The sequence below is a fragment of the Rhinatrema bivittatum genome, chromosome 2 (genome assembly GCF_901001135.1).
Source record: "Rhinatrema bivittatum chromosome 2, aRhiBiv1.1, whole genome shotgun sequence".
Lineage (NCBI taxonomy): Eukaryota > Metazoa > Chordata > Amphibia > Gymnophiona > Rhinatrematidae > Rhinatrema > Rhinatrema bivittatum.
The window spans coordinates 175,435,461-175,460,957 of NC_042616.1; the positions used below are offsets into that span (position 1 = coordinate 175,435,461).

Consider the following 25,497-nt stretch of genomic DNA (forward strand, 5'->3'; position numbering starts at 1 on the left):
ACAACCATGTATTCAGTTCCATAGTATAACAACCATGGATTTATTTATTTATTTATTTATTTATTTAATATCTTTTATATACCGACGAACGTTGGGAACATCTCATCGGTTTATTTATTTCTATACCATCGTAATGGTATACATGTAGGCACATAGATTAAAGTAGGTGAATGCGTACAATAGTACATTCTAACAGGTGCCAAATAGGTTCAGTTACGATATATCATAAAAGACAATCGAATATGTAGTGATGTAGGTCCTGACCATGTGTACCTGTAAGGTACTATTCACAGCCTCTGTGTTTTACTATTATGTTAGTTGTGAAATAGAGTTATTAGTATTATCATACACATTTTGAGAATAGTGCTGTGTGCTGGTGCTCTTCTGCCTATTCCTGTATATTTTCTATTCTCCAGTCTCTTTAGAAAATGCTTGTTTAAAAAGCCATGTTTTTAAACTTTTCTTAAAGGTTTTGAGATCTCTTTGATATCTGATCTCTAGAGGCATTTTGTTCCATAGTGTAGGGCCTGCTAAAGATAAGGCCCTTTTTCTCGCTTGGGTTAGTCTCGCTGTCTTTACTGAAGGAATGGTTAAAAGTGCTTAGTTTGCTGATTGAAGGTTTCTGTGTGGGACGTGTACTCGTAATGCTATGTTTAGCCAGTCCACTTTTTCGTCATGTATTAGTTTATGTATAGTACATAATACTTTGTATTTTATTCTGTGTTCTATGGGTAAACTTTGCAATGTTATATCTAGACATAATTAAACAACTATTAAACCAAATGGAACTAGTAATCAACATTGAAAAAACAGAATTTATACATCTTGAATGAAAAAACATCGAAAGAATTCAAAATCCCATTCAACTTAAAAATGACAAATCAGTAGAATTAACTGATAAAGCTAGAAACCTAGGAGTAATTATAGACACTGAACTGAGCCTTAAGCAACACATATCAATAAAAGCAAGAGAAGGCTACGCCAAACTAATGGTCCTTAGAAGACTAAAACCCTTATTAAATCAGGAACACTTTCGTACAGTACTACAAGCATTAATATTTGCCAGCACGGACTACTGTAACACACTTTTCCTAGGATTACCATACACCACTATCAGACCACTGCAGTTACTACAGAACTCGGCTGCCAGAATACTTACTGGTAAAGGCAGAAGAGATCATATCACCCAAACACTTGCAGATCTACACTGGCTCCCAATAGAACAGAAAGTTCAATTTAAAACACTATGCACAGTTCATAAGCTAATTAATGACGAAAATTCTGACTGGCTAAACACCGCATTACGATTACATGTCCCTCAAAGAAATCTCAGATCGGCCAATAAAGCTCTGTTAACCATACCCTCAGTCAAAACAGCAAAGTTGACCCAAGTTAGAGAGAGAGCACTATCTTTGGCAGGACCATTATTATGGAACACATTACCCCTGGAATTAAGACTAATGAAGGACTTAAAACTCTTTAAAAAAGGCTTAAAAACATGGCTCTTCAAAAAAGCATTTCACAGTGAGGTAGCGGAATAACAACACATACACAAAGCAGGAAGTCAACAAGAGAAAAAAAGCAGAATTGCTTATTTATATTATTTTCTCACAATTAAGTATTAAATTAGAAAGACAGCTAATCATAAATGGTAACCACACCCATTCCCCATTTAAAGTATATGATTGAACTATGTAACCGTATAATAATGGCACCCTATGGATAATTGAGAAACCACATATTTGTGCCTGACTGTAAACCATTGTGATGGTGCTCTACTATACGACGGTATAGAAAAGTTTTAAATAAATAAATAAATAAATAAATAAATAAATAGCCAATGTAATTTCACTAGGGTTTCAGTTATATGGTCCCTCCTTCTTTTTCCAGTTAGTATTCTAGCTGCTGTGTTTTGTAGTATTTGAAGTGGTCTTAATATTGTATTTGGGAGTCCTAGTAAAAGTACATTGCAGTAGTCAGTACTGGAAAAGACTAGTGCCTGAAGTACTGTTCTGAAATGATCTGGTGTTAGTAGTGGTTTTAGTCTTCTGAGGATCATGAGTTTTGCATAGCCTTCTTTTACTTTTAGCGATATGTGCTATTTTAGATTGATTTCTGGGTCCATTATTATTCCAAGGTTCCGTACTTTTTCAGTTAGTTCAATTTTCTGGTTGTTTTTGAGTAATATTGGAGTTTGAATGATTTCGATATTTTTCAATTCTAAGTGTAGAAAATCTGTTTTTTCAATGTCAATCACGAGTTCCATTCGGTTTAGCAGTTGTTTTATAATGTCTAGGTCCAATAAAGCAAATCGGAAGGTGGTCCCACGTAGTCAAGGCAAAAAACAACAAGGGGACAACCTTATGCCGTGGAAAGATTTATTAATATATTATTACAGAGCCCGACTCCGGCCGAGTTTCGCCAGTTAAGGCTGCATCAGGGGATGACTTCTGATGTCAAACGAAACTACATAAATAGATTCTTTTGTCAAATTTTAATCTTAATCCTGCATATAGTTATTTCCACTTCGCAATCTGACAGCGTGTCACGCTCAAATTTATGTAGAAATTTTGCAATGTCTCATTGCGTTTGAGACATTGCAAAATTTCTACATAAATTTAAGCGTGACATGCTGTCAGATTGCGAAGTGGAAATAACTATATGCAGGATTAAGATTGAAATTTGACAAAATAATCTATTTATGTAGTTTCGTTTGACATCAGAAGTCATCCCCTGATGCAGCCTTAACTGGCAAAACTCGGCCGGAGTCAGGCTCTGTAATAATATATTAAATCTTTCCACGGCATAAGGTTGTCCCCTTGTTATAATGTCTAGGTACATGTTAGCTAGGTTTAACATTTTCTCTAGTGTGTCATCGATTGGAAGAATTAGTTGAATATCATCTGCATAAATGTAATGTATGATTCCCAGTCCTGCTAGCAGATGGCATAAGGGCAGCATGTATATGTTAAAGAGGGTTGCAGACAGGGCTGATCCCTGCAGTACTCCTGTTTCAAGATTGACTTTTTCTGATAATACGTTGTTGATCTGAACTTGAAAGAACCTATTGTTTAGATATGAATTGAACCAGTTTATTGTTTTCCTGTGTAATCCAATTTCTTCTAGTCTTTATAGTAGTATTTTATAGTTTACTGTGTCAAAGGCTGATGATAAGTCTAACATTATTAGAATGTAATGTTTATCGCTATCAAAACTTCTTTGAATGTTATCTGTTAGTGAGAGAAGTAGTGTCTCAGTGCTGTAGTGTTTGCGAAATCCATGTTGTGATGGATACAGTATGTTATTATTGTCTAGGTGTTCTGCTAGCTGTAGCCATACCTCTCACCAAAGTCCTAATAAGGTCATAAAGGATATCCATCACAAAGACCATCCCTGCCTCTAGCCATATAGCCTCTTTGAAATACACACGGCTCTCCTTCAGATTCCCAACCTGAAGCTTCTGCACATAGCACAAAAAGACTGTAGACTGCTGCACTACATCAGAAACCTCAAATCCCTGTTTGAGTTGATGTACTGCTCTCCACTGGAATCACGGTTTTATAAGAGACTGCTGAAACCAGTACATAAACCATTGGGAACTTGAGTGTCTCCCTTTCCTTGGTGGACAGTGAATACATATAACCTGCTCATCAGAGCATCCCACTCTACTGACATCAAGACTAATAACCGAATGTCTAGGAAAAGCTTCCTGCAGTTTCCACAGACCTTCCAGGATGGAATCCCCATTTCTTGCTGTCTGCTCCTCATCTATGTCCAAGGCTTCCAGAGCCTGCATAATCACTGTACCACAGTGGGTCATCCCTTCATTGGGTAGAATTTCTCCCACTTCCAAAGCCTTCTCACTGTTCTATTTCTCCAGACCTCTGGAGTTGAACTTCAAGGAATCAGACCCCAAAGCTATGGACCAACAGTCTTCATCCAAGTTGATCTTCCATCTAAGCCTCTTTATCTGCCTTGCTATAATCCTATAATCTGACACAAGTCATCAATGGGCCTATACATCAGGAAAGTCATATACTCAATCTATTAATTGTTCCCTAACTCTTGATGCTGTGGGCTGGTCAACTACTGACTTAATAAGTTACAAAGAATGTCCACCAGAGCGACATGAGAGGCAAGACGATGTCCTTTCGTGGATTGCAAACTGGCTAAAAGACAGGAAACAGAGAGTAGGATTAAATGGACAATTTTCTCAGTGGAAGGGAGTGGGCAGTGGGAGTGCCTCTGGGATCTGTATTGGGACCCTAACTTTCAATATATTATAAATGATCTGGAAAGAAATACGACGAGTGAGATAATCAAATTTGCAGATGATACAAAATTGTTCAGAGTAGTTAAATCACAAGCAGATTGTGATAAATTGCAGGAAGACCTTGTGAGACTGGAAAATTGGGCATCAAAAATGGCAGATGAAATTTAATGTGGATAAGTGCAAGGTGATGCATATAGGGAAAAATAACCCATGCTATAATTACACAATGTTAGGTTCCTTATTAGGTGCTACAACCCAAGAAAGAGATCTAGGTGTCATAGTGGATAACACATTGAAATCGTTGGTTCAGTGTGCTGCGGCCATCAAAAAAGCAAACAGAATGTTGGGAATTATTAGAAAGGGAATGGTGAATAAAACGGAAATGTCATAATGCCTCTGTATCGCTCCATGGTGAGACCGCACCATTCTTTCAATGATCTGGATGTGGTGCTGGGTCGGTGTGCCGATGGCTGGACCTGGGAGGGGATTTGGGCGGTGCACTCACCTGACATCAGGGCCACGAGTCCAGGCCTCCCTACTCCATGGCGCCGCGATGGTGGCGCTGCTGCATGGCACTCGCAAAATTGAGATACACTGTTGCGGCGGCAATGTCACCGTGTGTTGATGCGGGGCTAGGGATGCAGGAAAGCCCTGGATGTAAAATGGCAGGCTTATGGCTGGGGGAGGAGTGAAGGCAGTCCTATGGAGATGCAGTGATCTCTCTTTGGAGGGATTTGAATTCTTGGGTGGGCAGAGGGGCGCTGATTCTACCCAGTCCTTTTGCTCCAGATCCCTACACTGAAGCTGCTGCCTCATCTGTCTTATTTATTGGGTAAGTCTTCCCCCATCGACTGCATATATTTAATTTGATAATCAGACTTAATTGGCCCAAACTGGCAAAAAAAAGAGGTTTAAAAAAAAAAAAATCCAGCGGCACAATAGGGCTTGAGGCCTTTAAGTTGTCCAGCCCATTTCCTCTTGCAGCCATTGCTAGGCTTAACTATGCCCAAAGGCCAAGGTAAAAGATGCAGGGCTGCTGCCAAAATCCTTCGCTCATCCCAGCATTGGGGGGGCTAACTGTGCTGTCCCACCTCCTGAGGAGTCAAGGGATGCACGGCCACTGGCACCTTGGGGGGGGGGGGATCAAGAGTCAGGATGGGTGCAGAGGCCATCAGGGAAAAGGCAGGGCTGGGCACAAGGATTCTGCAGCTGATGCAGCCATGGGTGAGGCACAACTGGCTTTGAGCAGCTTAGCAGGGGGAGCAGGACAAGGGCATGGCAGGGAGTGGAATTTTGCAGGCATCAGTAGAAACACCTGTCCCCAGCAGCTGGCCTCCCAGCCACCTGGCTGGGCAACTAGGGAGTATGCCTTGCCTTGCCCCAACAAGGGGGGGAGTGTCCAGCTGGGGGAGCTCAGCAGGGTAGCTATCTAGCCCCCTCTTATCCTGTGCCACAAGCCAAGTCCCATCCTGGAGGCTGGTGGAGGCTGTGCCCTCTGGATAGCAAGCCTGAGGATGTGGTGGATCACCCTGCTTCTTCCCCAACATGCCAATTCAGAACTGGCTCAGACATCATGGCCTCAGCCACAAGGTGGTGGTCCTTGGCCACCTGCACCACAACCTTTGGAGATCTCCATAGTACCCTCCTTTCTTCCTGCCGGGGGTCCCTGCGTTACCCCAGCCTCAACCGCTCCTGTCTTAGCAGCTTCCGCACCTTGTGCGGAGTTCAACCCCAAGCCAGCCCAGGCTTTTCCATCAGAAGCACTGGCAAATGTGGCAACTGATTTATTCTCAGAGAAAATTCTAGATCCCCCAGCTGACCCTCTAACAGCAGTGCAGGCATCAGAGGGTGAGTCTAACCTAGTTATCTCTGGAGTCAAAGGAGGAGATTCACTGGTGACCACTCCAGAGATAGATAGTGTTAAGGGCCCGGGGCGGAAGCATAAACAAAGGCAGGAGACACTCCTGTTGCTCTGACACATCCAGCAGGAAGAGTTCTTCCTTGGTGTCATCCTCTGGCTCCTGGGGTTCTTCAGTTCCAGAGGGGACCAGAAGCTCTGCCATTGCGGGTGTGGGGCTTCCCGCTATGAGCACCACTAAGCAGCTTTGGCAGGGAGTTTCACATTTCCTCTTGCGTTGCGTCAGGCGGCAACAATATGTTGACATATTTAGTTTATTGGAAGGGGGCAGAAAGGGAGACAGCTTTTGGAAAGGGGGCAGATGGCACAAGCCTCCAGCGGGCACAAAGATGGTGGCAAGGAACATTAACAACTGGGTCCATTTTTTCACTTGACTGGCATCTATAGTTGGAAGAGCAGATCCCTTGCAGCAGATGACTTTATGGTCCTATTTGGACACCACTGTTAGCGCATATTCAGAATACAAGGGTTTCACCTGGTTGAATTATGATGAACGGTTTAGAGAAAGAATGGCCGACACTCCGAGCATATCATGGGGTTCTCATGACGTTGAGTTGTGGCTCACCAACATGACCAGTAGAAGCTCTAATACGCCCATGAACAACTGGTCATTTTGAGGCCAAGGCAATTTGCAAGGTCAGGTGTGAGCAGGGCCCAATACATCAGAGGCTTGCTGGCGATTTAATAAAGGGGGCTGTTCCGTGCAGGAGTGCAAACACAAGCATATCTGCACCATCTGTGTGGCAGATCACCCAGCCACCAAATACTTCAGGAAGGGTCCTAGTGCAAGAGGCAAGTTAAGTTTTTTATAGAGCTCTATCCCCAGTGCAGCGGCTCAGGCTGGAGAGGAGTTTAAAGTGGTTCCTGAACTGGCAGGTCGCCACTGCCCTGCGAGATGGCTTCAAGTTGGGCTTTAAAATTCTATATAAGGGCCTGATGGTTACTGCCCCTTGCAGAAATGCACCTTCTGCAACTCAGTTCACCTCCATAATGAAGGAAAAGTTAGCAGCTGAGCTAGCCTTAGGCAGGATTTCCAGCCTGTTCTGGCCTCCACCTTTTCCTAACAAAATCAGGTCACCCCTCACAGTAGTTACAAAGAAAGAGCTGGGTAGGTTGATCCACAACCTATCTTACCCAGCAGGTGGCTTAGTTAATGATTTCATCTCACAGGAGTCATGTGCAGTGCAGTACATATCATTTGAGAAAATGAGGGAGCAGTTAAGGGATTACGGTGAGGTGGCACTCATGGCGAGAGCAGACATAGAGTGCGCCTTCTGGCTCAATACCATAAGAACATAAGAAAATGCCATACTGGGTCAGACCAAGGGTCCATCAAGCCCAGCATCCTGTTTCCAACAGTGGCCAATCCAGGCCATAAGAACCTGGCAAGTACCCAAAAGCTAAGTCTATTCCATGTTACCATTGCTAATGGCAGTGGCTATTCTCCAAGTGAACTTAATAGCAGGTAATGGACTTCTCCTCCAAGAACTTATCCAATCCTTTTTTAAACACAGCTATACTAACTGCACTAACCACATCCTCTGGCAAGAAATTCCAGAGTTTAATTGTGCATTAAGTAAACAAGAACTTTCTCCGATTAGTTTTAAATATGCCCCATGCTAACTTGATGGAGTGCCCCCTAGTCTTTCTATTATCCGAAAGAGTAAATAACCGATTCACATCTACCCGTTCTAGACCTCTCATAATTTTAAACATCTCTATCATATCCCCCCTCAGCCGTCTCTTCTCCAAGCTGAAAAGTCCTAACCTCTTTAGTCTTTCCTCATAGGGGAGCTGTTCCATTCCCCTTATCATTTTGGTAGCCCTTCTCTGTACCTTCTCCATCACAATTATATCTTTTTTGAGATGCGGCGACCAGAATTGTACACAGTATTCAAGGTGCGGTCTCACCATGGAGCGATACAGAGGCATTATGACATTTTCCGTTTTATTCACCATTCCCTTTCTAATAATTCCCAACATTCTGTTTGCTTTTTTGACTGCAGCAGCACACTGAACTGACGATTTCAATGTGTTACCCACTATGACGCCTAGATCTCTTTCTTGGGTTGTAGCACCTAATATGTAACCCAACATTGTGTAATTTTTCCCTATATGCATCACCTTGCACTTATCCACATTAAATTTCATCTGCCATTTGCCCAATTTTCCAGTCTCACAAGGTCTTCCTGCAATTTATCACAATCTGCTTGTGATTTAACTACTCTGAACAATTTTGTATCATCTGCAAATTTGATTATCTCACTCGTTGTATTTCTTTCCAGATCATTTATAAATATATTGAAAAGTAAGGGTCCCAATACAGATCCCTGAAGCACTCCACTGTCCACTCCCTTCCACTGAGAAAATTGTCCATTTAATCCTACTCTGTTTCCTGTCTTTTAGCCAGTTTGCAAACCACGAAAGGACATCGCCACCTATATCCCATGACTTTTTTACTTTTCCTAGAAGCCTCCTCATGAGGAACTTGTGTCAAACGCCTTCTGAAAATCCAAGTATACTATATCTACCGGTTCACCTTTATCCACATGTTTATTAACTCCTTCAAAAAAGTGAAGCAGATTTGTGAGGCAAGACTTGCCTTGGGTAAAGCCATGCTGACTTTGTTCCATTAAGCCATGTCTTTCTATATGTTCTGTAATTTTGATGTTTAGAACACTTTCCACTATTTTTCCTGGCACTGAAGTCAGGCTAACTGGTCTGTAGTTTCCCGGATCGCCCCTGGAGCCCTTTTTAAATATTGGGGTTACGTTTGCTATCCTCCAGTCTTCAGGTACAATGGATGATTTTAATGATAGGTTACAAATTTTTACTAATAGGTCTGAAATTTCATTTTTTAGTTCCTTCAGAACTCTGGGGTGTATACCATCCGGTCCAGGTGATTTACTACTCTTCAGTTTGTCCATCAGGCCTACCACTCTTCTAGGTTCACCGTGATTTGATTCAGTCCATCTGAATCATTACCCATGAAAACCTTCTCCATTACGGGTACCTCCCAACATCCTCTTCAGTAAGCACCGAAGCAAAGAAATCATTTAATCTTTCTGCGATGGCCTTATCTTCTCTAAGTGCCCCCTTTAACCCCTCAATCATCTAACGGTCCAACTGACTCCCTCACAGGCTTTCTGCTTCAGATATATTTTTAAAAATGTTTTTACTGTGAGTTTTTGCCTCTACAGCCAACTTCTTTTCAAATTCTCTCTTAGCCTGTCTTATCAATGTCTTACATTTAACTTGCCAACGTTTATGCTTTATCCTATTTTCTTCTGTTGGTTCCTTCTTCCAACTTTTGAATGAAGATCTTTTGGCTAAAATAGCTTCTTTCACCTCCCCTTTTAACCATGCTGGTAATCATTTTGCCTTCTTTCCACCATGCACCCAGATAGCATCTCTTTGCTTGGCTTTTCATTTTGATGGTGCTTACATACTTTGATAAATATATGCTGGGTCATGCAATCTCATGTGCTTGCTTTGAGGCTTTCAGCACTTTCCTGTACTGTGAGCCGTCTCAGTGCATGAGCTTGATGAGTATAGTGCACTGTCTTGATGATTTTCTATCTGTTAAACTCCACAACTCTGGCACATGCTCCAAGATATTCAAAAGTTTCCAAAGTCTGGTGCTCACCCTGGGGGTCCCACTTGCCACTGGCAAGATAGAGCCTCTGGCCATGGTTTTAATGTTTCTTGGCATCAAGCTAGACACCACGCAGATGGCTTCCGGACTCCCTGCCAACAAACTGCAGAAGCTGTCATTGCTAGTCCAAAGTGCAGGCCAGAGCCATAAGATCACCCTGGCATTTGCACAATCCCTCATAGGGAGTCTGGCATTTGCATACAAGGTTATACCCATGGGGCTGGCTTTCCTGCACAGGTTGATAATGTCGTCTGTCAGTCAGGAAGGTGCATCATCGAATGAGGATCTAGCACTTGACATTTGAGGATTTGGCATTTTGGGAGAAATTCCAGGCCAACTTTAATGGCATACTGGTCTGCCTGCCCCCACCCAAATCCAGTTCTGACCTTCAACTGTTCTCTGATATCTTAGGGGCCGTTGGGTTTGGCTTGTACTGGAGACATGGCCAAGGGATTGAACTCAGTCGGGTGTTATATCAAACATTACCTTCTTGGAGTTGTTCCCAATCATAGTTTCACTGCACATTTGGGGCAGCTGTCAAGTTGACAGAAGCATGGTATTTTGATGTAATTTTGCTGTAGTTGAAATCATCAACCACCAATTCGCTAAGTGTGCCCCCATATTCGAACTTCTGAAAGAGATAGTCTTGAGGTTTTTACAGTTAAATGTGATAGCGCAAGCACGGCACATTCTTGGGCTGCACAACAAGATTCCTGATTGTCTTTCTCGATGAAAGTGGGAAGAGTTCCGGAGGCTGGTACTGCACACAAACGAGTCAGGAATACCTGTTCCAAAGTACCTTTTGATCATTGGAATGAGGATGTAGTCTGTCTGCTGCACCAATCTGTCGCACCTTCTCCTGGTGAGCTTATATGAGGGGCAACAATGAGTCATGCAATTTCTGAGCCCCTCAGAACTGCCACAGGGCATTCCACTGGATAGTGGATTACGTGGTCCAGGACTGGTGGGATGGAACGTCCAGGGGCACAGTGCAGGCTAGCCTGGCAGGCTTTGCCTTTTTCACCAGGGTGCAGAATTGGCCCAACCCAGTCAGGAACTTCGCTGTCAAAAACGTCTTGGCAAGATGAGCCAGATCCAAGCCAGCAGCTCCTGATGACCGAAGACCAATACTTTACAAGCACCTTCTGCAGTTATGGCATGCTTTGCACATGGTAGTTTCATGTGCAATCGAGCTAGCCCTATTCCATGCTTCATTCACTATTGCGCTCTTCTGGGTGCTCAGAGTGGCTGAATTGGTGGCGGCAGCAAGTAGCATGTGCGACACTTCCGGCCTTTGTGCATCGGATGTCTCTGTCTCCAATGGTAGGCTGATTAGAATTAGAAGGTCAAAGGCAGACCAGGCGAGGCACAGTGTGGTGATCACCTTGGCTGTGGTGCAGGGGCTCCCCATATGCCCTGTGGCAAATGCAGCACACTACACTGCCATTAGGCCATCTGGTGGGGAACAGTTTCTGATATTCTCTGACTTCCTACCGCTGAGCAGATAGCAATTTAGCACCATACTTAGGGGTGCGTTGTATGCCACAGGGATGCAGGCAGAGCAGTTTGGGATGAACTCTTTTAGGATTAGTGCTGCATAGAGTCCGGCTGTGTCTGACTTTCCAAGTGCTGCTATTCAGTGAATTGGTGCTTCCCAGCTTATTTATCTTATATCAGGCAGTTGGATAGTGCCCCTAGTCATTGTGCACCCTAGCAGGCTAGCCCATCAGCAAAGGTCAGGCTCAGGCATTTGACTTAATTAATTTGCTCTTTTTGTTTTAAGTCTTTCCCAGCAATGAGGGATGTATGGATTGTGGGATACTTGTTCATGTTTTGGGCAGAGCACCACGCAAGGAAGAGCGCCCTAAGTGCACAATTTGGTTTAGTCACAAACAGCATAATGGTGTGATGGTTGGGCAGAAGAGGAATGCTTTGGCATTAGCTCATCCCATTTCTGCAACAACTTATGATCACATCGGCTCCACCTGAGGTGCTGGTCATATCAGCCCACCTTGGAGGCAATGATCTGGGGAACATTCCTGGCCGGCAGTTAATTAACAACATCAGGAATAACATCACTCTCGTTACAGCACTTATTCCCTGCTCAAGGATCTGAGATTATCCACTGTCACCATTTCTGGCATGCTCGGCTCTGGCGGCATTGGATGAGCAAGTTAAACAAGTAGAAAGGCAACTTTATCAAGCTTAGAGAGGGTTATCACACATGACATGAATGGATTTGCATGGAATACGGAGACCAATTCCGAAAAGACGGCATACATCTGTCTGAAATGGCCCAGGATCTCCTTTTGAACACCTTGAGACTGACCATTTATAGGGTGTTGTTTGTAGCTTGAAACAGATGACTCAGCTGTATGGGGGGGGAGGGTTCCAGGTAAGCCTCCAGCTAGCTGGGCCCTTTGGTGGAAATACCCAAGCCAGGAGACAGATTCTTTCCTATTGGAGGCAGTGTGTGATCTGACTGTTACACTGGGACTGTCTGCCATCAGGGTTGGGTGGTCCCAAGTTTCAGCAAACCAGATGTCCTACCCAAGTGGGCAGTCACCTTGGCTGGTCTATGGTGGGGTTGACCAGAATGCCCAAAGGAGTGAGCACCTTGAGCATGGACTGGACATTCTTGACAGCAGCGAGCTCCGAGTCCAGAGTTAACTTGTTGCCTGCCCATTAACAATTGGCTAGTACTCTCTGTTATGGCCAGGGGTTCTTAGGTCTTCATTGTAATATAGTTACTGCAATGAAGCTGCAACCTATTTCCACCAGTTCCTTGTCTGACTCTGTTGTTATTTGACATTGTCCTGGTTGTGTAAAGTGTCCTGTGTGCACATGGCCTTCACCCATATCTTGTGACAAATGGTCGCAGCTGCCCAGGTTAGGACGCAGTGGCCAGTGCTGGGAGGGGGTATGGGCTGTGCTTTCACCTGACAGTGCTATGAGCCCGGGCCTTCCTGCTCCATGGTGCCACAATGGTGGTGCATCGGGACATGCCGTCGTGGCAGCGACATCACTGGATGATGATGTGGGGCTGGGGATGCGGAGAAGCTCCAGATGTAAAGGGGCAGGCTTGTGGGCAGCAGAAGGGCCTGAGGAAGGAGTGAAGGCAGTCCCAGTGAGGCGTAGTGATCCCTCATTTAAGGGATTTGAATTCTTGGGCGGGCAGAGGGGCAGTTCCTGCCATGCAGGGAGGCTGAGCCAGGGACACTGATTCTGCCTGTCCCTTTTGCTCCATCTTCTCACGCTGCAGCTGCTGCATCATCCCTTCCACCCAGTTTGCCTGATTCACAGTTAGTCAGCATTCAATGTTATCTTGTTTCTGATGTTTACCATGTAATTACCGCTTATCATACCTGGGACTGGGTTAGGGAGGGGGGTTCTTTCCTATTGGAGGCAGTGTGCAGTATGACTGGTCCACCATATCTTTCGTTGGGATTGTCTGCTGTCAGGTTTGGATGACCCCTGGTTTTGGCAGACCAGATGTCCCACCCAAGTGGGCAGTCACCTTGCATGTCTGCATCTGGTTGACCGGTATACCCACGAGGAGCGAGCGCTTCTCACATGGACTGAGCTTTGTTTGACAGCAGTGAGCCCTGGAGTCCAGAGTTAACATGTTGCCTGCCTGTTGACAATTGGCTAGTACAATCTATTACGGCTCGGGTTCCTAGGTCTTCATTGTAGTATAGTTACTGCAATAAAGCTGCAGCCTATTTCCACCAGCTCCTAGTTTGGTTCTGTTGTTGTTTGAAGCTCTACTGCTTGTGTAAACTGTCTTGTGTGCATGTGGCATTCACCCCTACATTGTGACGAATGGTCTCATATTGATGTGGCAGTGATATACTTAAAAAGTTGCTGCAAAAAAGAACAGCAATGGATTCTAGGGATGTGAATTGTTTTTTGACGATTTAAAATATCGTCCGATATATTTTAAATCGTCAAAAATCATTAGAGGCGATATTTAATAGGAATTCCCCCAATTTATCGTCAAAAATCGTAAATCGGGGAAAGGGGGAGGGGAAGGGGGAGGGTGGGAAAAACCGGCACACTAAAACAACCCTAAAACCCACCCCGACCCTTTAAAATAAATCCCCCACCCTCCCGAACCCCCCCAAAATGCCTTAAATTACCTGGGGTCCAGAGGAAGGGTCCCGGTGTGATCTTTTACTCTCGGGCTTCCGGTGCGTTGTAGAAATGGCGCCGGCGCTAACCTTTGCCCTGTCATATGACAGCAGGGCAAAGGTAGCGCCGGCGCCATTTTGTTTTTTTTGTCCCCCGACGTCAGGAGCGTAGGAGATCGCTCCCGGACCCCGCTGGACCCCCAGGGACTTTTGGCCAGCTTGGGGGGGCCTCCTGACCCCCACAAGACTTGCCAAAAGTCCAGCGGGGGTCCGGGAACGACCTCCTAAACTCGAACCTTTTGCCGTACAGCAAAATGGCGCCGGCCATACGGTGTATGGCCGGCGCCATTTTGCCCCCGATTTACGATTTACACGATATTTTAAAAAACAAAACCACGACGATAAGATTCCCCCCCCCCCCCCAGCCGAAATCGATCATTAAGACGATCGATCACACGATTCACATCTCTAATGGATTCTTTGCTTAAACATCCTCACACCAGGTGGTCTCAATTCTGATCAAGATTTGTCAGTGTTTCTACGATAATTGATATTAAAGTTTATGTTCTTTTGTACAATTGCCTTGATTTGATCTCATCACATCACGTAATTTTGTCATTTTATATGAATTTAAATTCTGCATCTTCCAAGGCCAACATTCAAGTGGACTCTACTTGTGTTAGAATGCTACATGTACGAACAAGAGCGCTTCATTCAGTTAAGTCTTTTTGATTCAATTGTTTCTTCTGTTGCAGGACTTCAGAAACACTAATTAATGTCTAGGTTTTTTTTATATGCATAAGAAAATGTAAAAATTGGATATGGAACTATCATTTTACAGTCAGTGAATGACTGAGTGGACTAGAAAGTCTTTTCAAGATGAGTACCTACTGGTTTGCCAACACCCTATAGTTTATTTTTTTTATTAAACACTGTATAGAATTGGTGCCATTAAGCTCCTTTGGTACACTATCTCTTTTTTGAGATACAATCTCTTATAGGACAGACTGGACTGCAGGCAGTCTATAGGGGCACTATGTTAGTACCCTAAGAGGTCAATTTTAAAATGAGCGCACATGTGCCCATACATGCACATATCGATGTGCGAGCAAGGATATGCTGGAATTTTAATTGTGTGCATGTATGTCTTCCATAGGACCTTGTTGGCTTTCATGCGCATATATCATCAAATTTCATAACATGCTCACGCAAGGCATATTCCCAGTTTTGCAATTAATCCAACAGTTTGTCCTGTTAATAGCGAGGTCTTCCAGATCTCTCTAGTTCTTCATCCTACATAGCCCCCAGCTGACCCGGACCCCTCATTCTATTCTATAAGCCCTAAAATCCGAGATCTAAAGATTTGCTCCTCATCAGGAGCAGCAGTAAAGTTACGTGGATATTATCTAGTGCATATGTGCTGCAGTTTTCAGTTTAAAATTCAGAGTTATGCGCTTAAGTCTTGGCCCCCACCCTGGAACGCCCATGCCCTCCACCTTTTCCACCCCCTTATTCCTTATGCACGCAAGGGTACATGTGTGTGTTCTGCAGCTTTTTAAAATCTATGCTGCTCACACACGGCCCACATACACGCATGTGGGTATTTTTGTATGAGTAACTCTTTTAAAATCAACCTGTGTGTCAGCAGTTTATAAGTCTTGCGTTCTCCGAGGACAAGCAGGATGGTAGTCCTCATGGGTGACATCATCGGATGGAGCCCGGCACAGAACTTTGATCTGTCTCTTTGCCTGAGGCCACTAGTTCAAGATAAGAAAACTATCTTGCTTAAGCAGTAATATCCTGCAGGTAGTCAAGTTCATATGGTTTGGCAGTTTTGTGGTTTCTATCGCTGGTATTTCTCCCTGCTGCTTTTGGAGTACTATGATTACATGACTTTGTTCGGTCTGTTGTATCATGGGTTTTTTGTTGGATTTTGTATTTCGCATTATGTTTATGTGCTGTTTTAGTCCATGTTTTTAATTTTGTATGTACCTTTGTTACCCACCGAGATTTGTGGATTGGCAGGCAAAACATTTGTATGTATAAACAAATACATAAATAAATACTGTATATATTTGTCAATTTGACTGCTTCTCTAGTTTCTGGGTTGGTTTCTTCTATTATAGGGAGATATTATAAGGTGTATTTTTCTGGTTTAATGCTATTTGATATTTTAAAATGTACAGGTGGTAGGGGAAAGTCCGAATTGTTGTCTCTTTTATATATTGTAAACTGCTTTTTGTACTGATGCTACCTGCTGGGTTGCAGTGTATCCACCCAGCAGGAGGTGTTGTTATTTGTACAATAAAAAATTGTTGAAACTAAATGGCCTTTTCTGTAATGGCAATCAAGAAATGAAATGAAATGAAATTAAACATATCTTTTTCTAAAGTAGTATAGATGGGAACAATCAGTTTCAATTTTTCCTTTCTGTTGTCATCTAATATGTTACTATATTAGAAAATCTACAAATAAAAATACATTTTTCATTTAGAGAATTTATCATTCTATTTGTTAAGAGGAAACTTGTACAAGATTACAGGGAATGTGAAGAAAAAATACAAGAAATGGAAAATAGATATTTGGCTATAGCATCTCCTCATTGCAAGATAATATCAAAGAATTATATCAAAATCTTGAACAGTTATTGCATATTAGTGAGAAAGAGACTACATTTTCCCATTAGTTACATGACAATTTATCCTTTTTTTCTTGGTACTTTGAAAAATACAACAGCCTAAGCCTTTTTCCTCTCAAACACAATTGGAAAAAGCCCTTTAGTACATTTGGTCCACTGTGAGAAAATCTTGGCCAATTTTAGCAAATGATAATCGAATAAATAGATTATTTGATGCTGTAGCCTTCTTTGCCTATAAGAGGTAGAATTAGACAATAGATCAGTTCACTGAATTTAAAAGAAAAAAAACCTCCATAAGGATTTTACAGTCTTAGAACCAGAATATATTCTATAACTGAGTTCTGCACAGTGTGGGAATATTTTGAAGAATAACAATTTTAGCAATTTTTTTTAATGATCTAAATAGAGATTTAATATCAATTAACTTGATTAATTTCTTTTCCTTTGTTATTTATTAAACATCTGAAAATATATATAAAATGGTAACTTGGATAAATATTTATATTAAGAATTGGATCATTACACATCATGTGGAACCAGTGAACTAGCTGAGAGGAAAAGGCCTGAGGCAAGCTTGTACAGGTTAAGTTGCCGTGTGCAGTCATCATAGCTCTCAGCTCGTGCTCTAGGATCTGAAATGATACTCACTGTTGTGTCTGCATTAGTGGCATGCTAGTGTTGTCATAGCTGTCCGGATGAAGGGGGGTCACAATCTCACCAGTCGCAGGGTGAAAAACAGGAAGCGTCGAGAGCGGCCAGGCTATTTCTCGGTTTTTAGACATGTCCCGAAGCTCTTTGCTGGATTTCTGAATAGCACTGTGGTGAACTAGCTGGATGCTACATTAAAAGAAAAAAAGAAGAGGCTCAAGAATATCTGCTCTCTCTAACATATTTTGTAATGCTAAGAAGAACTAATTCATTTACAAAAACCAAACAAATGCATACATCATTGGTGCACATGCAAGGAAAACAGTTCCAACCAAAGCAGCAACTATAACGAGCCTTTGAACTAGTGCAACAAAGGCGAGATCAAAAGTACTTTGAGTCATTGCAGTTTTTAAAGCAATAACTACAAACTGGTCTGTTCTTTGTGGAGATCTGCTCTAGGACATGTTTCGTCAACTAATGTTATAACTGTGTTGTATTTATGCACTAATAACTAACTAGGTCCTTGTGCTTTTTATGCGATTCAGTTGCAGGTTGCTTATCGACTCACTGAAGTTCGATTTTAACAAAAGATTATGTGAACAAACAGTATTCATTTATAGCCACGCGGGAATTGGATCATGACATAATGTCTCTAGATTGCCCTTAGCTTAGCCTTTTTTTTAAAACCCTTATTTGGATTTGCTATCTTGATTCAACCGCCTCATCCTAGCAGCAGCTTTCACATATGTAAATTAAACCATGGACTGAGATGAATGAAAAAGAGCATGAGACACACATGTGAAGCATGGAAAGTTATTGAGAAAAACAAAAAAATAGAAAGAAAAAGAAAATGATAAAGAAAATAGCAGGAGAGAAGACACTTACTCTGGTGTTTGCATGTTTCTCTTTTCCCTAGAAATAAAACAAAATTTATGAATTAAGTAATAGCATTGACACCTTGAAATATTAAAGCTAGGTGGTGAGGCAAAGTCTGAATGGGAATGTTGTCATGGTTTCCAGCAAATGCAGTGCAGCTGCTCTTGCCATGGTGGCTCATAGCAAGGCCCAGATGAGAGTGAGGCTGATGATGAAGGACAGACACGGAAAATGAAATGCACATTAAACAGCAAGCTTCCGCTAAAATAAAGACTATGGAATAATGAAAATCAGGATCCATGTAAAAGATGGAAGAATTGTTGTGACTTGCTGCTTTCTAGACCCACCCCCATCGTCCTGACTCTATTGGCGCCATCTTGGCAAGATATATTTGTTTAATGCCTTGCCTACCTGTTTGATGAATTAAAATTTACTAATTAAAGAAGTTTTGATTATCCTTTATTTCGATTCAATATGTTATCTTGGAAAAACGACAAACTAAAAGTTCTTATTATTACCACTACCATGTCAAAAGAATTCCTTATGCTTTATGTTACTGCACAGAACAGCTGTCAGTCATCCGGTTGCAGTCCATTACATTTACAATAAACCTGCCAAATCTCCTTCCTAATTTATTTCTTTACTTTACTTTTTTTTTTTTTTATAGTTTACTCCGTATTTAAAGAATAATCGTTGTAACATAATTCTTTGATTCAAAGTCAAGTAGCCATTTTTCAATAAGGATTTACTCAGAAACTACTAGCAAAATTTTTCCTCAGGGGAGACTTCTGCTAGTCATCCCTTGCCTGAGAGTATGAATGGTTTTAAAGCAGACCGTCCTGTAAATGTGTTCTTGAGTGCTGTGGCCCATACCAATCCTCCAGTCATTTCTTAAGTGTTCAAACGGTACTCACATTCCTTCCCTTCGGCAGCACATGATGTAAGCAAGAATTACAAAAAGCACTAGTGCCACGGCAGATGGCACTGCCAGGGTGATCAGAAAGTCGGAGTAATAGTCTCTAGTTTTCACTGCATCAGAAGGGGGTTTGTACTCTCCGCCATCAGGTAAGATCCCTTCTCTGGGTATCACTTCCTGGGAGATGGTGACCTCTTTTGTTTTATCAATCTAACAGAATGAAAAAAAAAAACAATTAATTAATTAAGGAGGTTAAAGGGAAGACAGACAGCACATGAAGATTTTTCATTAAAAAAAAAAAGGCACAATAAAGATGAATGCTACTCAGCTGGCTAGTGAATCCTTACTATAGTTCACGTGTGCGCTGCTCTTGAATTCTATAACTTCAACTGCACTCGTCCTATGACTCTAAAACTTTTCTATTTAGGATCTACATTCAAGCTACAGAAAAAAAATCATAGTGCCTGCTACAATGAGAGGAGAGGATCACCTTGCTGGTGGCTGAAAGGAATCACCTTGCTGGTGGCTGAAAGGAATCAGTAAGTTTTTGCTTGGGACATTGTCTTTTTTAAAAGTATTAGGGCAAAGTTAACTATTTGGGAATATTACTTAGTGTGTTTGTGTGTTTGTGCTTTTAATAGTCAGTAAGACAGCGAATAAACAGAAGTTAGACTGTTTGTATTTCCCAACCCTCCCACCCCTCGCCCATCCTTTAATTTATAGGCAGGTGCCACTTTAAAAAAAAAAAAAAGCCATCCTTTGAGCTTCACTTCACAAATTCCCCACACCTTATTGAGAGTTTGATCATTCCGGTGTAGGCCACTACCAGACATATAGTGAATTCACTAATACATTTAAAAGACATTAATTCGACACATTCCTACTCCCATAGCAACCTAAAACGTAAGTAGGAACTGAACAAATTTGAGATGAAGGCAGCAGTCCAGCAGCAAGAAGGGAGCTTCCCAGTCTTTTGCATCAAGTGTCACATGTATGATTTTTTACCCACCGGTGAGAAATTGTACATATGCATGCGATGCAAAGAGCTCCTGGCACTCAGAGAACGAGTCTGATGCATGGATGAGACGATGGTGCAAGGAAGAGGGATTCAGTTTTGTTAGGAATTGGGGAACCTTTTGGGGAAGGGGGGAGTCTCTTCCGAAGGGATGGTCTCCACCTGGAGAAAGTGGAAAGTGGAAAGTCGACAGTCGCTCAGCAGCACATGGTTCGGAGAGAGGTATCATCAAAGGATACCAATGATGCATTAGAATCAGGGCATCCCGACAGTGAGGTTCCAATAATAAGAAAAGTAGTCCAAGTGCCTGTAACTAAAAACTCACTTGAGCTAAAAAATTCTAAAACTTATCCCTATCAATTAAAAAGCAGAATGAAAATACAAACAAAAAACAAACTTTGAAATGTTTGTATGCTAATGCCAGGAGTCTAAGAAGTAAGATGGGAGAATTAGAATGTATAGCAGTGAATGATGATATAGACTTAATTGGCATCTCAGAGACAAGGTGGAAGGAAGACAACCAATGGGACAGCGCTATACCGGTGTACAAATTATATCGCAATGACATAGAGGAGCACCTGGGAGGCGGTGTGGCGCTTTATGTCTGGGATGGCATAGAGTCCAACAAGATAAACATCCTGCATGAGACTAAATGCATAATTGAATCTTTATGGGTAGAAATCCCTTGTGTGTCGGGGAAGACTATAGTGATAGGAGTATACTACCGTCCACCTGGTCAAGATGATGAGACTGACAGTGAAATGCTAAGAGAAATTAGGGAAACTAATCAAATTGGTAGTGTGGTAATAATGGGAGACTTCAATTACCAAAAATATCCAAGGTTTTGTGCAAAATACAACGATTAAGTAAACACTACTGCAAGACACGTTGTACAACAGTATTTTAGAGTTAGCGTCTGTGTATTACTAAAATTAAATCACTTACTGCCTTATAACGCATAAGGCATAAGGCAGTAAGTGATTTAATTTTAATAATACACAGACGCTAACTCTAAAATACTGTTGTACAACGTTTCTTGCAGTAGACTTCAATTACCCCAATAGTGACTGGGTAAATGTATGATCAGTACATGCTAGAGATATAAAGTTCCTGGATGGAATAAATTACATTTTTATGGAGCAATTGGTTAAGGAACCGACAAGACAGGGAGCAATTTTAGATCTAATTCTCAGTGAAGCACAGGATTTGGTAAGAGAGGTGGGGCCGCTTGGCAATAGTGATCATAATATGATCAAATTTGAATTAATGACTGGAAGGGGGACAGTAAGCAAATCCATGGCTCTCATGCTATACTTTCAAAAGGGAAACTTTGATAAAATGAGAAAAATTGTTGGCAAAAAACTGAAAGGAGGAGCAACAAAGGTAAAAAGTGTACAAGAGGCATAGTCATTGTTAAAAAATACCATCCTAGAAGCACAGTCCAGATGTATTCCACACATTAAAAAAGGTGGAAAGAAGGCAAAATGATTACCGGCATGGTTAAAAGGGGAGGTGAAAGAAGCTATTTTAGCCAAAAGATCTTCATTCAAAAATTGGAAGAAGGATCCAACAGAAGAAAATAGGATAATGTATAAGCGTTGGCAAGTTAAATGTAAGGCAATGATAAGACAGGCTAAGAGAGAATTTGAAAAGAAGTTGGCCGTAGAGGCAAAAACTCACAGTAAAACCTTTAAAAAATATATCCGAAGCAGAAAGCCTGTGAGGGAGTCAGTTGGACCGTTAGATGATCGAGGGGTTAAAGGGGCACTTAGAGAAGATAAGGCCATCGCGGAAAGATTAAATGATTTCTTTGCTTCAGTGTTTCCTGAAGAGGATGTTGGGGAGGTACCCGTACTGGAGATGGTTTTCATGAGAAATGATTCAGATGGACTGAACCAAATCACGGTGAATCTAGAAGATGTGGTAGGCCTGATTGACAAACTGAAGAGTAGTAAATCACCTGGATGGATGGTATGCATCCCAGGGTTCTGAAGGAACTAAAAAATGAAATTTCAGACCTATTAGTAAATATTTGTAACCTATCATTAAAATCATCCATTGTACCTGAAGACTGGAGGATAGCTAATGTAACCCCAATATTTAAAAAGGGTTCCAGGGGCGATCCGGGAAACTACAGACCGGTTAGCCTGACTTCAGTGCCAGGAAAAATAGTGGAAAGTGTTCTAAACATCAAAATCACAGAACATATAGAAAGACATGGTTTAATGGAACAAAGTCAGCATGGCTTTACCCAAGGCAAGTCTTGCCTGACAAATCTGCTTCACTTTTTTGAAGGAGTTAATAAACATGTGGATAAAGGTGAACCAGTAAATGTAATGTTCTTGGATTTTCAGAAGGCATTTGACAAAGTTCCTCATGAGCGGCTTCTAGGAAAAGTAAAACGTCATGGGATAGGTGGCAATGTCCTTTCGTGGATTACAAACTGAACTGGCTAAAAGACAGGAAACAGAGAGTAGGATTAAATGGGCAATTTTCTCAGTGGAAGGGAGTGGGCAGTGGAGTGCCTCAGGGATCTGCATTGGGATCCTTCCTTTTGCAGATCTAGAAAGAAATACGACGCGTGAGGTAATCAAATTTGCAGATGATACAAAATTGTTCAGAGTAGTTAAATCACAAGCAGATTTTGATAAATTGCAGGAAGAACTTGTGAGACTGGAAAATTGGGCATCCAAATGGCAGATGAAATTTAATGTGGATAAGTGCAAAGTGATGCATATAGGAAAAAATAACCCATGCTATAGTTACACAATGTTAGGTTCCATATTAGGTGCTACCACCCAAGAAAGAGATCTAGGCGTATTAGTGGACAACACATTGAAATCGTCGGTTCAGTGTGCTGCGGCAGTCAAAAAAGCAAACAGAATGTTGGGAATTATTAGAAAGGGAATGGTGAATAAAACAGAAAATGTCATAATGCCTCTGTATCGCTCCATGGTGAGACTGCACCTTGAATACTGTGTACAATTCTGGTTGCCGCATCTCAAAAAAGATATAATTGCAATGGAGAAGGTACAGAGAAGGGCAACCAAAATGATAAGGGGAATGGAACAGCTCCCCTATGAGAAAAGGCAGAAGATGTTAGAGCTGTTCAGCTTGGAGAAGAGACAGCTGAGGGAGGATATGATAGAGGTGTTTAAAATCATGAGAGGTCTAGAATGGGTAGATGTGAATAGGTTATTTACTCTTTCAGATAATAGAAAGGCTAGGGGGCACTCCATGAAGTTAGCATGTGGCACATTTAAAACTAATCGGAGAAAGTTCTTTTTCACTCAACGCACAATTACACTCTGGAATTTGTTGCCAGAGGATGTGGTTAGTGCAGTTAGTGTAGCTGTGTTTAAAAAAAGGATTGGGTAAGTTCTTGGAGGAGAAGTCCATTACCTGATATTAATTAAGTTGACTTAGAAAATAGCCACTGCTATTACTAGCAACAGTAACATGCAATAGACTTAGTCTTTGGGTACTTGCCAGGTTCTTATGGCCTGGATTGGCCACTGTTGGAAACAAGATGCTAGGTTTGATGGACCCTTGATCTGACCCAGTATGGCATTTTCTTATGTTCTTAGGATTCAGGATGGGAAGAGAAAAGAAAAGAGAATGGATAAAGAAGGAAGAGAACCTAGGGAGAATATGTGGAGGAGGGAAGAAAGCCTGGAGATAGAGGAGGAGGAGAAGGGGGAGGGGAGAGAGCATGTGTGGAGGGTGGGGGTGCTTCATCAACAATATTTGCCCAGGACGTCATTTACCTTGGAGCAAGCCCTGATTCCACTTTATAAGTCCATCACCAGGCTACATTAGCCATATAAAGTTCAATTTTGAACCCTCACGTACACTCGGGGGTTATTTTCAGAGAAGCACTTAGGCACATAAAACTAAATTTTATCAGGACCTTTCTGCACAGCATCTGACACCTTTGGTAGGCATGAAGAGACTCACCAAAGAAATTTTGCACCAATCTATATGAAACTGAGCACGAAACTTCTTATCACAGCTTATGAGGGGTTCCATCTCCTGGCTGCACCGTAGCTGGTTTTGTGGGTTTTTCACTTCCCGCAAGCATGATGAGAAAGAAGCATCTGCCCCAACCATCACATAAACACTAGAAAAGAAAAATTAAGGACAGAAAGTCAAGCTTCTCATTCAATTACAAAATTCCTATGCAACATCTTTAGGGACCTTCATATTCAGTTTTTATGATATTTTCTTGGGAATTTATCAGCATTTACTATGATAAACAAACAATAAAGGAAGAAATCAGTGGATCAATTTCTTTCATTTATTTTTCTCCAATTTTTGCTCTCTATGATAAACATTGATAAATTCCTGAGAAGAGAAAAAAAATAACTGAAACTGAAGGTGACTATCTTTTAGCCTTACGTTGATACAGGGATGGCAGCTTTCCTTCAGGCACGAGGACGCACACATACGATTGCGCGTCGGTGCGCATCCAGAGATGCGGCAATTTTATAAAAGGTGCGTGCATGTTAGAAAATAGCCAAGGCACGCACATATGTGTTCCTAATTTTAAGCTTCTGCGCGCCCAGCAGCATCAACTGGGTTTGAGCCTCATGAGGGAATTTTAAAACAGGCAAGCATCCACGCCATAACCAGTTTCACCAATTCGTCCACCAGTTCGCCCAGTCTAGAGCTACTGTAGGTCCTCCAAGCCCCCGCTGGTTCTTTAGCCTGCACTCTTTCCACTTACCACAGACCCTTAAACCCCTCACAAGTGCCTGGAAATTGTTTTATTGAGCCTTACACCTCCATAGCAGAAGTAAAGTTATGCAGCACTGGACCTGGGCATATGCCAAGGTGCGCAAGTACTTGCGCGCACATCTGTTGACCCCACCCCAGAACACCCATGCCCCGCCCACATTCCAGCCCTTTTTTTAATCCAATGTGAAATATTTGCACATCAGGACTTGTGTACGCATTTGGGAGGCTTTTAAAATTGGGTGGACGCACACATATCCTAGAGGCACGCACATCTCCTGATTTTGGCATGCGCCCAGCTTTTAAAATTCCCCTTTAAGTCTGCATATATAATCCTTGAATATCTAGACTTAAGAAAGAATGGAGAAATATCAGGTGACAGAAGCTGATCAGATTGTTTTCTGCTGCAGATATGAGAAACACAGTCTTTCATGGAAAGAATCCAAATTTTAGCATCCATGAGTATTATATTATAACTTATGATAAATATTTCATTTGAAGATTATGGATGTGTGCAAAGGTTTATGCAGTCCTTGTCAAATTGTATGTTTCAATGAATCTCTAAATGAACACAAACTAACATTACCTCTACATGGTACAAACTTAAATATCAAAGGCAAAGAGCGTATAGTAGGTCCTCTACTTCAAATCAAAAAACACAAAAGGCACCTAGTCTTAATTGTAAACCAGTGGT

The 25,497-nt window shown here is 42.0% G+C and overlaps 1 protein-coding gene across 7 annotated transcripts in view; it reads right to left on the reverse strand.

The window, feature by feature from the left end:
* SGCE (sarcoglycan epsilon) overlaps positions 1-25,497 on the reverse strand; it is a 107,378-nt gene that overhangs the window by 33,448 nt on the left and 48,433 nt on the right. For 6 of the 7 annotated variants that reach the window (XM_029588908.1, XM_029588902.1, XM_029588905.1 and 3 more), the window contains 4 exons: positions 24,027-24,189; positions 19,053-19,264; positions 18,148-18,174; positions 17,263-17,451 (listed from right to left, as the gene is read on the reverse strand). In XM_029588908.1, coding sequence (XP_029444768.1) covers positions 17,263-17,451; positions 18,148-18,174; positions 19,053-19,264; positions 24,027-24,189 — 591 coding nt within the window. The remainder of the gene's footprint in view (positions 1-17,262; positions 17,452-18,147; positions 18,175-19,052; positions 19,265-24,026; positions 24,190-25,497) is intronic. The other variant, XM_029588904.1, reaches the window with a different exon arrangement.